The 15887-nt window shown below is 46.4% G+C and overlaps 1 protein-coding gene across 3 annotated transcripts in view; it reads left to right on the top strand.

The window, feature by feature from the left end:
• The window catches only part of sema5a (sema domain, seven thrombospondin repeats (type 1 and type 1-like), transmembrane domain (TM) and short cytoplasmic domain, (semaphorin) 5A), an 88115-nt gene that overhangs the window by 30568 nt on the left and 41660 nt on the right, over positions 1 to 15887 (top strand). For all 3 annotated transcript variants that reach the window (XR_003785544.3, XR_003785543.3, XM_029146607.3), the window contains exons 5-9: positions 5878 to 5940; positions 8817 to 8915; positions 12096 to 12309; positions 13330 to 13615; positions 15105 to 15240. Coding sequence is in view for 1 of the 3 variants with exons in the window: in XM_029146607.3 (XP_029002440.1) it covers positions 5878 to 5940; positions 8817 to 8915; positions 12096 to 12309; positions 13330 to 13615; positions 15105 to 15240 (798 nt within the window). In the remaining 2 variants the exon portion in view is untranslated. The remainder of the gene's footprint in view (positions 1 to 5877; positions 5941 to 8816; positions 8916 to 12095; positions 12310 to 13329; positions 13616 to 15104; positions 15241 to 15887) is intronic.

The raw sequence follows: 15887 nt of genomic DNA, 5'->3' as shown, positions 1-15887 counted from the left end.
TGAGAAAAACGGTCAGATGAAATAAGGAGGCTAGACTGAAGTCGCTGGATGCGGAGGAGAGGAGGGCGGCACACAAAGCGAAACCGGGGATCAGCGAGGCAGCGCGCAGACGGAGGGAAGAAAGCAGAGATACCCCCCACGGAGCGAGACGAGGATTCATGCAGAGCAGGTCTTTTGTGGCCGCCCGCTGGGACGCAGATGCTTTTTAAAGATGCTCCGTGTCATCCGTGCAGCCAGTCGGCCCGGCTCGGCTGGGGCTGCAGCAGCGACACCGAGATTCCTTCGGCCCAATCACCCCCCCCCTTGTCTCCAGAACTTCACAAACAATGGGACCTGGTGATCCCTGCCAAGGCCTGGGGTCGGTCCGAACCCACGCGCGCTGGTTCCTGCTCCGCATTTGACCTGTTCTGTGGAGTCAAGAGGACGTTTAGCTCCCGTTTCCCTCAGGAGATTAATTGCTCAGAGACTCGGCTGCCTCTGTGGCTGGGTTTACATACATTTGTCATTCTTATTGTTGTTGGATATGAAAGACTTTGATTTTCTCCTTCAGTCCCATTACTCCACTCAGATTATCCTCCCATTGCTGATCAATCAAATGGGCTTACAAGGGAATATGGGGACGAGACTCTCGCAGTGAACAAAGAAAGTTTCGGCGTAAACAGTGGTTAGGAGTTCTGGAGTTTTTATTTTGGTTGCACTAGCGTTCAAAAGAGTTGCATGAGGTTCTCTTTTTTTTCTTTCTCGCTGAAGGGAAACAAGCTAAAAGCTACACCTACGCTTGTCTTTGTGATTTCACCCCCATCCCCATGCATCAGCCCTGTCAGATAATGCTCAATGGCAGTGATTTGTTCGTGCATGGCTGGCAGCGCTAAGAGGGAGGCTGTGTATGGTTTGACAGAGCACGCGGCTTAGAGGCACGCAGCCGAGGTGTAATACAAACAGTGTATAGCACTAAAGAGGTGGATATAATTACCATATGACTGATGACAGATTGATCCCATCTTGTATGTACGTGCGTGCAACGCAACACAACACAAGCCGCCGAGGTCTTCTGCAGCATGGAGGATAAGGAGAATCCACCACTTCCTGTGGATGGGATTCAGGCGTTGTGCGAGGTTTTAAACAGGCCCCGAATGCTCCATCATCATGCGGCCGTGCAGCAGAAGGTTTAGGGACTAAGTGTTGCCGGTCTCACCTGCTCTATTGCACACACACCGAGTGGAGAATCGGAGATCGATAATGACTGAGCTCCAGCAGCAGCCGTAGCCTCCTCTGGAAATGCTAACGCTAAGAAGACATAGAAAAGCAGCCGAGAGAAATCACCTACTGTATTAGAGGTGTTGTTGAACCATCCTTTTACATTTTCGCTGCTTACATGTGTAATAATAAGTTGTGAGAGAAAAACCTGCATGCACGCACTCCAACTCGATGGCAGTCGAAGAGTTAAGTGGGAACGAGCGGGACTTCAGACGTGACTCAGCCTTCGCTGTGGCCCTGATTGGAGTTAATGTCCAGTGCTAAAAGTTTGTTTCAGCCTGAAGAGGCCTTTCTCTCCCCGTCACCCTCTGCCCTCCTCCTCACTGATCTGGAAACTCCGTCAAGATCCGAAGGTGGATCCTTTTATCCTTGGTCCACTTTCAAACTTTCAAGGAAAAACAAGACGGGGACTTAACTCTGGGACATGGGCAGCTCCAATAATGAGACACTGAGAGCCACCAAGACCGAAACCACAGCAAAAAAAGTGTCCTTCAGCGCACAGGTGAATTCCATGTTACATCACACATCTGCTCGGCTTTGTCCGAACCCCCCGCCCCCCCTCGCTTTTCTCAGCTCCCTGCCCTCTGCTGCTGCCAGCCTTGGACAGGTGAAATCAACCCGTGCATCCCGATGATTCACCCTCCGCGGCCCACGGCGGAGACGGGACAAACGCTGATGAATCGGCCCTTCTGCATTTGCATTGTGCTCAGTCTCCTATTGTGTTGCCAGGTCTGATGAATGGCCGGGCCGACTCCGTGAACCTCTCAGCCTTGTATTTCTGTCTGTCCGTGAGCTCCGCAAATAATTTATTTTTATGATGCAGAAGACCCTCGCGCAGTGGCCTCCAACACACCCGCGCTCCATTTCAGCTCCATTTTTTACTCCTGCACAGCTGGTCTAATAACAGGCTACGCCTTCTCTTGCTGAAACCCTATAGTGTCTAATTTGCAGGCACGACAATCGCCGGGCGACTTCACAAAAAAAGCTAAGTAGAGGGGGAACAAAAATGTACGAAGACGCTAGAAGAAAGAAGGAACTCAATATGCTACATCGAGACAAGGGCTGAGTTTGAACAGGAACGCTGTGGCGCAGCATTAGTCAATAAGCGCTGGGATGAGGAAGATCAAGGGCATTGTTCACCATTCAATACAGCACCGGAGGAGGGGAGAACTGTGGATATTCACTCCATTCTCTCACTGCTGCTGCTCCAGCACATGAAAACACTATCCATAACAACTCCCCTCGGCAACAGACGCTGTAGGTGTGGGGGACATATACGGCACATCCATTTTTCTTCTTCTTCCCCTCATATTGTTATGTCATTAAGAAGGAGGGGGTCTCTAAAGAAGACAAAAGGCTCCCTCCGCTCCCACATGTTGTATTTCGCGGGCCCGTCTCTCGCAATTACACTTTGTCAGAAAAACAATTAGCGTTTCTAATCGGTAGCTAACAGAAACTGTCCTTCATAGCGCTGAGAGCGTTGCTAATTCAATTACGACGACTTGGTAACTTGGCCATTTAAATGCATGGAATGAAAAGACATCAGATCGCGGCACGCGTTGGGACCGCATTGAGCGTGGCGGCGTGTTCAAGCAGTGGGGTTGCGACAAGCGGCGAGATGCAACCGGGGGGGGGGCGACTTCAACACCCCCGATGGTTTTATGATGATATGTGCGGCAACTCAGATCCGCGCACGTCCTCGCAACATGACATCGGGCCTAATTTCACGTGTAAATCTTTCAGCAGCTTACATCAGCACACATCGGTTCTGAATGGTAAATATTGTGCTGGCACATCAAAAGTAATATCAGCTGTTCACGAGCGGGATTAGCTCTTCTCCCCGGCGGCATTTGTCCGGCTCCCGCGCTCGAGACCGACAGCCAGTCGTTCCTTCAACCCAGACAGCTGTCAGCGTGTTCTCCGGGCTCCCCGTATGCACAATATACCCAATATAATGTCTGGGAGCGATGCTGTTTTGGAATTCAGCTCCTCGCTCCCGCCTCCGTCGCGCTAACTACTCACTGCACTCTGCCCACACTGTCTCCCTGGTGCTGGCTGACTCCTCTGTTTTCTGTTTGCCGGGCTGTTCTCCCTCTCTTCCTCCGTGCCCACTTGCTCCCTTGGTCTCTTTCCCGCGCCCACCTCGCGGGACAATGGCTGCTCTGGGAGGATCGCGGCCATTACAGGGGACAGGAGCGAGGGCGGACACATGGAACACCACAAGACAAAGGCGGCGTCTTCCCTGAAGCAACGAGTGACTCCGAATGCCTCTCTGTGGATCCGTGCTGGAGTTTTAGACGGCATATTTTTGAGCAACAACCAGCTTATTGTTTTAATCTGGAGTAACAGAATATACATATATGAATGGTGTGATTCATTCATCAGTCATTACTCTCCTAGATAGTGTCCCACCAAACTCTCACTACACACAGAGACTAAAAATAGCTTTTGTCCATTCATATTTAACTCACTTCTGCTTTGGCCCATCCTGTGAGTGAGTGAACATCTACTGTATAAATGAGCTCTATGGGTTTCCTTACCACCCACATTTAATGGACCCTGATGCAGTTATTGACCACCAACCCTGGCTCGCCATCTTCTTTTATTCTCTCGTCCTCTTTGTTTCCAGGTCCAGTCTCTATTTCAGTTTCCTTCAGGTTGCAAAGCCACAGAAATAAAAGCTTTTTGTTACAGAGCTTTCAAAGCTGTTATTTAATGGAAGCACATCGCAGACATACTTCAGTCTTTTTAGGAGCACACTGGCTGAACAATAGCATGTTAATGGGCTTTTAATGTTTCTTAATGATCCTGGTGCTTGCTTTTGCATGGCTCCGATTTGGTTCTTTATTCTGGATCATTTGAGGCGACGCAGCCAGAGAGGGTGGCTTTAGTGGCCAATGATGCCAGCACAGCCCCCTCTTACAGGCTTATGAGCATTACTATCCCCACCGGCAATAAAGCTGATGTCTCAGAGGTGTGATCAGAATATACGCCACTGTAACATCAAAATTAGCTGAACTGTGCAGAATGATCATTAATCACATAATCGCCCAGTAATGATAAAAGCAGCCACTTTGTTCGCGCTAATGTGATCTCAGCTTGTAAATACGCATTGTCCTGTATTATCATTGATCTTTCTTTTAACTAAACATGAGTGAGTTACATTTTGGGCCTTTAATAGGTTTTCTCGCCCCATGTGATTAGTGCAAGCACTTTCCAGCGCCCACATTCAATTCAGCCGGGACCTGCTGCGCCGCTTGTGCCGATGTGTGTGGTTTGAGAGTGCGGCGGGACCCACAATGGCTTCGCCCCAGAATGCGAAGGCTGAGGAAGAATGAGACGAGGATGCCGCCTCCGTACAGCACCTCGCGCTCCGTGAATGGCGCCGCGAGCTCCCTCGTGCTTCTGCTCGTGTGTGTGTGTGGACACACAAGGAAAGCGCTGCCCTGTCATAAAACACGCAGAGGAAACTCCTGCAAATGAGCAAAGCTCCTTTACGTGCTGAAGGGGGTTCAGCTTTCTTATCCCCTCTTGTCCTGGCATAAAACAGTCATGATACACGATTTCAAGGTGAAATCTAATAGTTTATACTATTTACAATATTCCCACAGAAGCTGACATCTTGTGCCTTTGGGCCACAAGCCATGTTGAAACTGCAGTAAAAGTTACATCCCTGACCAAAAAAAGCAGAAGGATAAGTAACAGTTTTACTTGTGGAGACTTTTCATGACTTGGCGTTAAGCGTATTATTGCACCAGCCGGTATTGCTCATCCTGCCAGTCACATGGAGCCGGTGGCCGTGGCAGCTAATTCCCCTTGTCAAAAGTGTGAGTGTCTCAGAGCTTCGGCGCTGTCCTCGGGCCAGCGCTCATTTAATGAAGAGAGAGGTTTTTTTTATCAATGAGGAGCCCTCCTCCCCCAGAGTTCACGCTAAATTTAAGCAGCAGAAATTGGAGCACGTTGGTGTGTTCGCCCTCGGAGGAGAAGAGTCTAGGTTTGATCTTATTCCTCAGCCTCCTGCAGCTCTGTGTAAAAGGCGTCCCCCTGTTTTTTTTTCCTTCACATGTAAATCACACTGACATCATACTCCAGGGACTCACCTCTTATGTCTCTGGATCCCTCCTTCTCCCTCACACATAAATCAAAGTGACATTGGGCTTCACACTCGCTTCTTGAGGCCTCTGTTTGGAATCCACCTTAATTGGATTTGAGCGTCTGTATTTAAGATTGCTCATAACTTTGTGCAGGGATTTACTGTACGCTTCTGTTTTAGTCTATTCCTCCTTCCTCCAAGTCCAGGAATAGTCTAGACCCAGAAATTGGAGGCGCTGCCAACGTATCAAACTCGTCACCATCACGGGTTTTTATGTGTCATTTAATTGTGTCGTCATGTGGACTGTGGATTTTTATTACAGAACGATCTCAGACAAAGTCACCAGACATTAAATTGACTTAAAAGGTGTATGTTCCACCGCAGCCCAGAGCCGGGCGTCGCTTTGTTTGGGTTCCTTGAGTGTTTTTCAAAGTGGTTCATGGTGACATGGCACTAAATGTTTTTGATGTTTGCTTCTTCTGGGTGATTTATTGGGAGCTTTACACTCCTGTTCTCTCCCACCACAGGAGGCTGAGTGGCATTGCGATGAGTTCACTAAGGGAGCCTGCTTCAGCCGTGGAAAATCTGAGGTGAGTTTATGTGATGGCTGAGCATTTGAAATGTCACACTGTTATATTGCTTTCAGACATTTGTTACCTTGTTGATAAAAAAAAAAGTTCCACTGTCGCTATTGTTAAAAAAAATGTTTGTCCTCTGTCAAAAGTATTACTTTATAAGTTGTTTGCTGCTTCTCCAGTAAGCGAACCTATTGAATTTTCTAAAGAAAACAAAAGGATTATTCCAGCCCTTTCGCTTCCCCCCAGTTTGTTGATGTGTGAGACACAACCTCTCGATCCCATAATGCAGCTCAGTAGGTTTGTTTATAGGATGCTCCCGCTGGTAAATGCAAAGATATATCTATATAACTCATAGCTACACAACCTGCTGTGTCATTTCTATACAGCCACACTGCAAAACACTAACCAAACTGCTTCTCAGTCTGTCAGCCATCGCTGCTTTCTCAAACATTACTTTGCCCTCCAAAGGCCTAGAACATGACTGAGATGATTTTAATCTTAAAACTGACAGAGCCCCCATTTAAGTAACTTGAATCTATAGGACTATCAGACTGGTAGCGACTCTCTCCACCACTTGAAAACAATTGTCTAATTAGCGGAGCTGCAGCAGATGTTTTTTTTTTAATATTTCCTGCAGATCTGGTTTAATTCAAATATAACAGCTGAACGGCGGCTGTTTACCACTTAAACCGAAGCCTCCGCATGTTGTAATATCCCACCAGCACATCAGGGCTTCGAAATAATCACGACTAAAAAGGAAAAATTCATTCATAAAGACGGGAAATTACCAGTCTCTCTTAATTTTTACTCGTAGCGCTGCGCTAAAGGGCTCCCTGAAATCGCAGACATTTCACGATGTAATGAAACATAATGGAGCCTGAACACAAACTACACAATGGGGGTGAAGTGGGGGGATCGTGCAGGGATCCAAGTGAGCACGCTGGCCTCAAAGTGGATTTAAATCAACTTGTTGTGAAGTAAAAAGCTTCCCAACCACACCTCACCTCCTATTTATAGAGCTCGCATGAAGGCACTTCCTATTGTTTGTGCAGATTCTTTTTAAGGGCAAGTGTATGTTTTTGTATGTGGTTCGCCGGCAGCCTCTTTCTACTAAACCACTGGGTTTGGACGTGACCTTGACCTGTAGGTGAACAGAACGGCCCTGCCCAGATGTGAGCAGCGCTGTGCATTCGTCTGTGAAGGCCAGTTAGGAACCATAACAGGCGTGCATGGCCTGGCTAGCGCAAGATTACAGACCAAAGCTGCCTCAGTCCTTCTGAGTCACTGCTGTCTGCTGGAGTTGACTTTTCCCGCTCACTGTTCCCTTCTGAGGATCAGCTCCTGTGATGTACACTAAGAATAGCATTAAAAGACTTCATTCTCTCACAGTTGACAGGGCCTTCGATGGTTTATTACCTAGCTCAGCGCGCAGCAATATACCATCGCTTAGGCTATTATACAGATAGCGTCCCTGTGCTTTGAGTGAATTTACAAGCGATTGTTTTTTTTTTCCTTCTAATGCACGCATCCGCTCTCCTCTTGTGTATTTGATTTATTTCCACGGGGAGAAGAAAGGAGAGTTAAATTGACTTGACAGGATTTGATTGCAGCCTCTGTTTTGTTTTATAATGCGAGAGCCAGGCATAACAGCCTCTGAATTACAGTACAAACGTGGAACATTTGTCAGGAAGTTTTCATAAACAAGTCAAGTTTGTGAGACTGGGCAAATATTAAACACACCATTATTTACCATAGGAAAAAAAAGTGGAGAAAAGAATTAAATTATAAAGACCTCTTCACATCCCGTCTCCGTTCCTGCACCCACACACGCGCCCACAGCGGATAACAAGCTAGGGAAACAGCACAGATATATGGCATACGCGCCAAGTGGAACTACTCACACACGGCTTCTGTTTTGAGGAAACACACGCATAAAGATGCACATGTGCTTATACAAGTCAACCTCCATCTTGATGGGGGTAATAAAAGTTTCTTCCCTTCCTCCGGCAGTGCCCTTCACTCCTAAATCAGACCCTTGAGAGGAGTCACGGGGGGCTGCCCCACAGGCACCTCGAGTGGCTCAGACAATAGCAGATTTACAGGGTTTTAAATTTCTACGAGGGGGCCCACACAAACTGAGCCCTGGCTCGTTTCAGACAGGAAGAGCCTCATCGTTTACTACCCTGCACAAAAAACAAAGGATACTTACAGTTGTACATCCTCTCTGAGCTTTGTTAGATGAAATCCTTGGTGCACATCCTTAAAAGCTTGGTGATTTTATGGCGTGCAGCAGCAATCAGTCGCACAATCATTCACTCAGCCAGTTCCACTTTATTCATCAGGTACTTTTAACCAAGTGTTGAGTGGTTTTGTTGGAAACCCAACCAAAGCCAAAAAGCCAAAACCTCAGAGTGTAAACGTGCACTGTGCCATCATTTAGCCACAAGTGGTTTGAATTGATTAATGAAGAGAGCAGGCTAATAAAGGCACATGATTGAATGTCATATATGAGAGGCTACACTTAGCGCTGACGCTCTGACCGGTCAACAAAGCCAAGGCACTTTTCTAAACCAATCCTGAGTGGTCCTCTCCCACGCCCGCCGCAGTTATCTGTTCTCCACCTCATTCAGATCCCTCTCCAAACCTGGTCCCTGCTGAATTAAGATGTGACATCCCTAAGCCGTGTGGGCATTAGCCTTGATTTGACTCTGTCAGGCTTGGCCACGTTTTAGAGCCGCCCTCCCACCGTCGCAGGTGTTTGTCTCATTTATTGGCATGAAGTGTAATTTTGTCCCTCTGCCTAATGCTGCTGCCTGTCAATGGGCAGATAATGGAGCTGCCGCTAACTGCTAAGTGCGATATGTGTGTTTTCTGGTGGCTTTCCACAGGAAGAGTGCCAGAACTACATCAGGGTGCTGCTGGTGAATGGGAACAGGCTGTTTACCTGTGGAACCAACGCCTTCACCCCCATCTGCACCAACCGAACGGTACGATCAACCGCTTGTTTGGCCACCACCTTATTCCTGTTTCACTCGATTCATGTGGAAGCTGACTGTGCAAAGACCAATTAAGGCTGGTGTTTCTATTTAATTTGCCACGTAAACTCTCCGCAAATGAAGTCGGTAAGTCATTGTGCAAAATAATGTTGGCACTTTAAAACAAGCTAGTACCACGGTCAAGCTAATCCGTTGTTCCATGTTTTTGTTAGCCTAGCGTTATCCTAAATAGAGCACGAGGCATATATAGTTTATTTTTGTGTATAAATTGACTTAAAATAATATAAATATGATAAAATAATATGTGTAGATTTTTAAAGCCCCTATAAAGTCTTAAGTATTTTAAGATGAGGGGATTATGTGTGCTTGTATGTATTAGTACGTTTTTGCTTAAAATATACTGAATCGACTGAAAATGTTTTAAATCATTTAACTCAGAGAAGCATTTCCATTCTGTTCACGGTGGAATAATCCCCGCTGTGCTGCAAATGCGATGATTGGAGTGCCATTGATTGAATTGACAATATGCGAGGCAAAGGTCAAGGTTGATCAACGCATTTAATCAAGGTGTGATTGAGTTTGCGTCACGATATCACCGCGCTCGTACAGTTCTTCCCGGCTCCCGGTGTGCAGCCAGGGATGTAGACTAATTATGAAGAAAGATGAATCTTATTAAGCTCGCTTACTTAAGAAATCATGTTACCTCAAACTTGTTAAATGTTGCAATCAAAATATTGCCTTAAGCTCATTACTCTTGATAATCACAGCTCTGGCCTATGTAAACACACTGATTGTCTCGTTTGTGTGGCGTTTTGTGACGCATTGCGATGATTCCTCCTCTGTTCTCTGAGTTCCTGTCCTCCACGTTCTCATTCTCATGCAGCTTTATGCTTGTATCTCCTAGGCCCGTGCTTTTATTGTTTTTCAGTCGACTCTTCACTCCGCGAGGGAAGCTCAAGATATTTCACATTTGAGTATTACCCACTGGTGCGTAACAAAAGCGCCGAGTGTTTATAACGACGTTTCTCAGTAACCGAAGTGACAGAAAATAAACTTTTTCACCCCAAATTGTTGGTGACAAGTGCCGGCTGAAGTTAAGTGCAGAGCAGCATTTAAATGTCACAGTATTGTGTGGACCTTACAGCGGGCCATATCAAATACCTTCATCTGTGGGATTTCAGATGAGGAGCAGGCAGGAGTTTACTATTATGATGACATTTGTTTCTGACCAAAAGCACAGCACAAAAAGGTCACAGGCCCATAATGACTGTTTACTGCTGTGAAAATACATATAGTTGAAATGTCATGACATTATTATACCAGTATTTCATCGACGCTGTCATATTTACCCACTGAACGTCCATTAACGTGAAACACTGGTCGGGCACAGCAACGGCAATTGAATCACACTCAGACAGATTTACTTTCGGTGTGATGGATGAACTGATAGGCAGCCGAATTTTCTATTAGTTTAATAAGTGCTCAGGGGTTATAGATTAAAAAGCTGTTAGTTTCTGACTTTTAGACATGTTGCTGCTGGAGATGACAACTGTGCTGATAATGGTGGCAGCCGTGGGGATGAAAGACACTTACTTTGAGGCGAGGACTTTTGTGGTGGCGATAAATCAGTGGGGGTTTTGTCCGTGTAGCGCATGTTTTATTTGTGAATAAGCATAAGTTCTTCCATGCCGCCTTTATTTTCCTGCATTTCCTGCTGTAGTCGGGAGTTAAATATTCTCCCAATAGCTACAATAGCGTCTCAGTAGTGCCACACATAGAGCACAACAGCTCTTACAAACTCACAGATTCAAAAATTCTCCCTCCCAGGAGCAGAGAGTCACATCAGTGTCCCGCCCGCACAGCTGCTGAGTCCACTTTCTGTCCACTTCCTCAAAATGCGGTGGATGTGCTGCAGTTTAGCTATTTATCACACCGGCGCTTGCTTTTTCTGAATGACCCAGTTGACCATAAAACAGCTATTCCGGCCCACAGAACAAGCCTCATCAATACCGAGCTTTCATCCCGAGCGAGCGGAGATCAGACAGGGTTCCTCTGTTTTGTTGTGGTTTGGGTGGAGCAGACGTCGCACTAGTCAACAGAACCCTTGATCCGAATCGACCGGCTCCAGGAAATTGGCTAAAGGACTCGCCTGTTCCCCCAGCGCATGCCCTGAATGGAGTCAGGTCTCCCGCTTGGAGGAGCTGTCCACAGATTATTAAGTCAGAGAAAGTGTGAGAGGAGAGAGTGAACTTTGAATCTTTGAAGGATGAGGCTGTTGCTGTCGCTTGAGGTCCTTCACCTCCCAACTCTTCCTTTCATGTGTTTTGCCTACAGGACTTTGATAAAGCCAAAGTCTTGCGTTGACTCAGCATGTTTACTTTTGACCATGAAATATAATTATATCTTCAATTTTAAAATGCATTAGAAGTTTTCTTTAATGCAAAGCCACTGAGCCACAGCCGACATCTTAGGAACCACGCAGGTCCAGTGTGTCCGGGTCACACTGGGGTCGGGCTGTAAATTCTTTTTCCACCGCACGGAGTTGGATTTGGCTTCACATCTAAAGGCAGTAAACGACGCAGGACTGTCTCACATGAGCCCAGAGATGTGGTATAATAATGTTAGAAGCAGACTAACAGCTTGTGGATCTCAGAAGCCAAACCCTGCAGTCAAGGGCGAGGTGATTCAAGGACCCGCTTCAGCATCCATTTACGTTTAAGTGGTTTTCTTAACACGTGACTGTTTTTGTGCTAGACTCTAAGGATTTTGTGATTATGCTACCTGTTATATATAAGCATATATACTCTAGGGTGTTTTTGTAGTGGATATAAGCCAAGCGAACCCTAATGAGATGTTGTTGTTTTTTTCTATTTTTGCACGTTGGCAGGAATAAACATATTACCAGTCTTCTCTAGTTTGCATTTTACTGCTGCCCTTTGATACTTTGTTCTATTTTTCTTGTTCTACTATGTGCCAGGTTTAGAAATAAGACTAAATGCATACTATTCCCTTGAATATTGCTTCTTGTTGTTTTAGTTTCTTTATGCAGGGACAATCCAAAAGAATCTCCTTCCTGTCCTAATGATGTAGTATCGAGGCAATGTTCGCACCTCGTCAGTGCCAGCTCCGACCTCATCCACTTCTCCTCATCCCTACCTTCTCTTGTTGCAGCTGACTAATCTGACAGAGATCCACGATCAGATCAGCGGGATGGCTCGGTGTCCCTACAACCCCCTCCACAACTCCACCGCTCTCATCACCTCCAGCGGGGAGCTCTACGCCGCCACGGCCATGGACTTTTCTGGGCGAGACCCAGCCATCTACCGCAGCCTGGGCGGACTGCCCCCGCTGCGCACCGCCCAGTACAACTCCAAGTGGCTCAATGGTACGGAGGCGCTGGGATAGGCCCACATAGGTTCATGGAAATGGATTTCAAGTTGTTACATAAAGATAAATGGCCTTTTTAGGTAGTGAGAACACAATGGAGATGAAAAAAGTCCTCTGCTGTATCCACGTGTTCGCTGGAGTTTGAAGGTCACCAGTGTTTTTCTCAAGCTCCTCTACTTGTTGGCAGGAAAAGCAAGAACCTAGAGAATCTTGATATTTATCTCACTATCACTCTAAGACGAGAACCTTTTTTCGAATTCATCACCACTTAATGTCGTTCCCTGGAAGCTCCCAGGCCCGAGCCTCCTCAGAGCAGCCTGGAGGACTTCAGACAGCACAAGGTGTCTCGCCTGCAAATCAGGTCAATCAGTATCTTGTCAGCAGGTGACTTTTATCAGATTCACATTTAAACCAAATTGAAAAAATAAATTAAAAGCCACCACACACATTGTTTTGCAGCAACCTTCTGGGAAAAGGTTTAATAACTAATTTTATGGCGAATTGATTTTTTTTCCCTGCCTCCCCCCTGCGCCGCCCTCCGAAAGGTGTGAGAGGGTTGAAATGAGATGACACTTTCATTTTAAGGGGAATTGAATCACTGTCGGTGAAAATAAAGTATGTCGTTTAGATCCAGTAATGTCGTACGTGAAGATGAACGCGCTCTCCGTGACGCGGAGGTCGCGTGCTTCACGTGGGCCCAGAGCTATTATGCCACACCTGTTTTGGTCATTTCTCATCCTAACCTTTAGGTTTGGGGAGTGAAAAATGAGTTTTCTTATTACGCCACAGCGCCATTAATAACATGGCCTGTAGTTATTAATCCTGATCACCTGCTGTTGTGTGGGCTGCACACTCGCACAGACTGCAAGTCAATCAGTCATAACACGTACGCGTTTGCTCTCCCACTCCTCTCACTCCCACAACTTTAAATAATTTTCCACTCCTCTCTCTGCACATGCTTTTTTTTTCCTTTCCATGTCCCTTCTGACGCCCTCTCTCCATCTCCCTGCCTTCGCAGAACCGAACTTCGTCTCTTCCTATGACATCGGCAACTTCACCTACTTCTTCTTCCGGGAAAACGCGGTGGAGCACGACTGCGGGCGCACGGTGTTCTCGCGCGCCGGCCGCGTCTGCAAGAACGACATCGGCGGCCGTTTCCTGCTGGAGGACACGTGGACGACCTTCATGAAGGCCCGGCTGAACTGCTCCCGACCGGGAGAAATCCCCTTTAACTACAACGAGCTGCAAGGAACCTTTTACCTGCCTGAGCTGGAGCTGCTCTACGGCATTTTTACTACCAATGTGTGAGTAGAATGAAATTGCGCTGGGCCAGGATGTGCTTAACTTCATAGTAACATCATAAAAGCTTCATAATTCTGTGTTTAACTGTATTTTCCAACAATGTGCTTCATGAGATCAAACTGACAGCGAGTTGATACCAGATGAAAATGAAAGATAAAACACAGATTTTTCTTTTCTTCTTTGTTATTGCACCAGTGGAGTGGCTTCATGTATAATTCACAATGAGCTTGGCATCACGTCGTGAATTTGTCAGTTTTGTAAACAGACACACCAAAACTGCATTTGCATTAACTTTGTCATCTGACCTTTTTCTGTCGCACATACTGAGCATATAAATCGAGCATCTTCTCGGTAATTGTGCAAATGTATTAAAAAGGCAAACATTCTCCCTCCTCTGTGACACCCCAGAGTTTAGACCAAGAAACCATCTATTAAGATTCTGGTGTGGGATTGTTCATGGATGGGAAAAGGCTGGAACCCACATACAGTACCTGCAACTCTCCCATCCTACAGAACACTTGATTAGGAAGTGGAGCTGCAGAAGTCGTCTGACATTACAACTAGTGCCCTCAGGCTTCAGACCTTGAGTGAATCAAAGCTACAGTACGACTGTTTAAAAAAAGGGTGGTGAATTAAAAGGGTGCATAATGAGGATGGCAATGATGAACGTGTGAAAGCGTGTTTGCACTTTGTGTTTTATTCAGAAGCCACTTTAACTTAAATATGCAGAAAATGAAGACGCTTGCGTATGAAAAATGAATCTAAAAGTGTATCATGCACGAGGAGGATGGTATAAATGTAGATGCATGGAAGAAAACCATCGCCTAATACTTTTTCCCGGTCTTTTGTTTCCTGCTCTCAACCTCGCAAACACGCGAGTGCGCGTGCGCAAACTGTTATTAAAAGCTGACTAATCTATTCTTTATGGTCAATGCATTCACCCCGCTGAAAAAAAAAGTCTTTTGAAGGGTATTGGAAACATTTCCCCCCGCAGGCACACACTTTAATGAACAGCCGCATTGGATTATAACTCACATTGCCCAAGTCTCTCGGTTTGAGTGGAGAGCTAATGCTCTCATTCCTTACTTTGTCTTCAGAGGGAGGAGACCAGTACTTGTTGAACCTGACAGCTTAAAAAGTCAGAGTTGTATTTCAGGCTCCAGATCCGTACAGTTAATCAGACAAGCCGAGCAGCTTAATTGCGCCCTATTGCTGCATTTGTAATCCAATAATGACTATAACTTACTCCAGAGTGTGTGCCTGTCTGTCCACTATTTGATTTGTGTTGTTTGCTGAGAGCGATTCAAGCGAACAGAGGCCAGCTTTACGAATACCAACAAAATTTGGTAGCGGTTTCCGGCCGGGGCGCCTGTGTCCTAAATTAATTTCTTCTAAGGCCTCTCTCTATTTGTGCCCTCTGTCATCCATCACCCTCTCAATTCTCTCCTCTGACTTTGTTGGCTCTGTCTCCTCTCTCTTTCTGCTATTCAGAAACAGCATTGCCGCGTCCGCGGTGTGTGCCTTTAATCTCAGTGCCATATCCCAGGTTTTCAATGGGCCCTTCAAGTACCAGGAGAACTCGCGGTCAGCCTGGTTGCCTTACCCCAACCCCAACCCTGACTTCCAGGTAACAAATCTGATTTGTCTTTAATGATACATCCACGTCGCAATACGTCACGGTGGTGTGAGTGTTGAGCTATTTCAGCCTGAACCAACTCAAACTCACAGTTGGAGCTTGTCGTTCATCCGTCTTCACGTTCACGCCTGAGCCGACTGGGACCGCACGCACGGTGCCGCGGCTTTGAGTCTACAATAGGTGCGAGACGTGCATGTGTGTGTCCTGATAAATAAGCGAGTCCTTTCGCACAACCCCCAACGACCACCCGCATCATTAAATCCCTCTCTCCTTCAATCGCCCCCTCTCCGTTTGTCAACACCCACATTGCATCTGCTTCTTTCAACTCCTGTCATTAGTGCAGAGGCACAATGATGAAGTTGTTCCATAACCTGAGGTCCCTTTACAACGACGTCTCCTTGTTTTGCACAAGTGCCGTTTTACGTTGCGAGTCTTACAGCGCAAAGGGGCAAACTGAGAATCACCAGGGTGCTTTATCAGTGTTTTAGGCTCCACTGAATAATGATGACACAGGGGGAATGTTTTATTAGCACCAGAAGTGGCTCTTACTTGAGGCCAGCTTAGGAGATAGCGAAGGGGCTAATCTACACAGGCATCCGTGGGTGAAACACACTCACTCCCATACGTTCACCATCACA

Source organism: Betta splendens, chromosome 4 (assembly GCF_900634795.4).
Source record: "Betta splendens chromosome 4, fBetSpl5.4, whole genome shotgun sequence".
In the NCBI taxonomy this organism is placed as follows: domain Eukaryota; kingdom Metazoa; phylum Chordata; class Actinopteri; order Anabantiformes; family Osphronemidae; genus Betta; species Betta splendens.
This window is presented reverse-complemented; position numbering and strand designations above follow the sequence as displayed.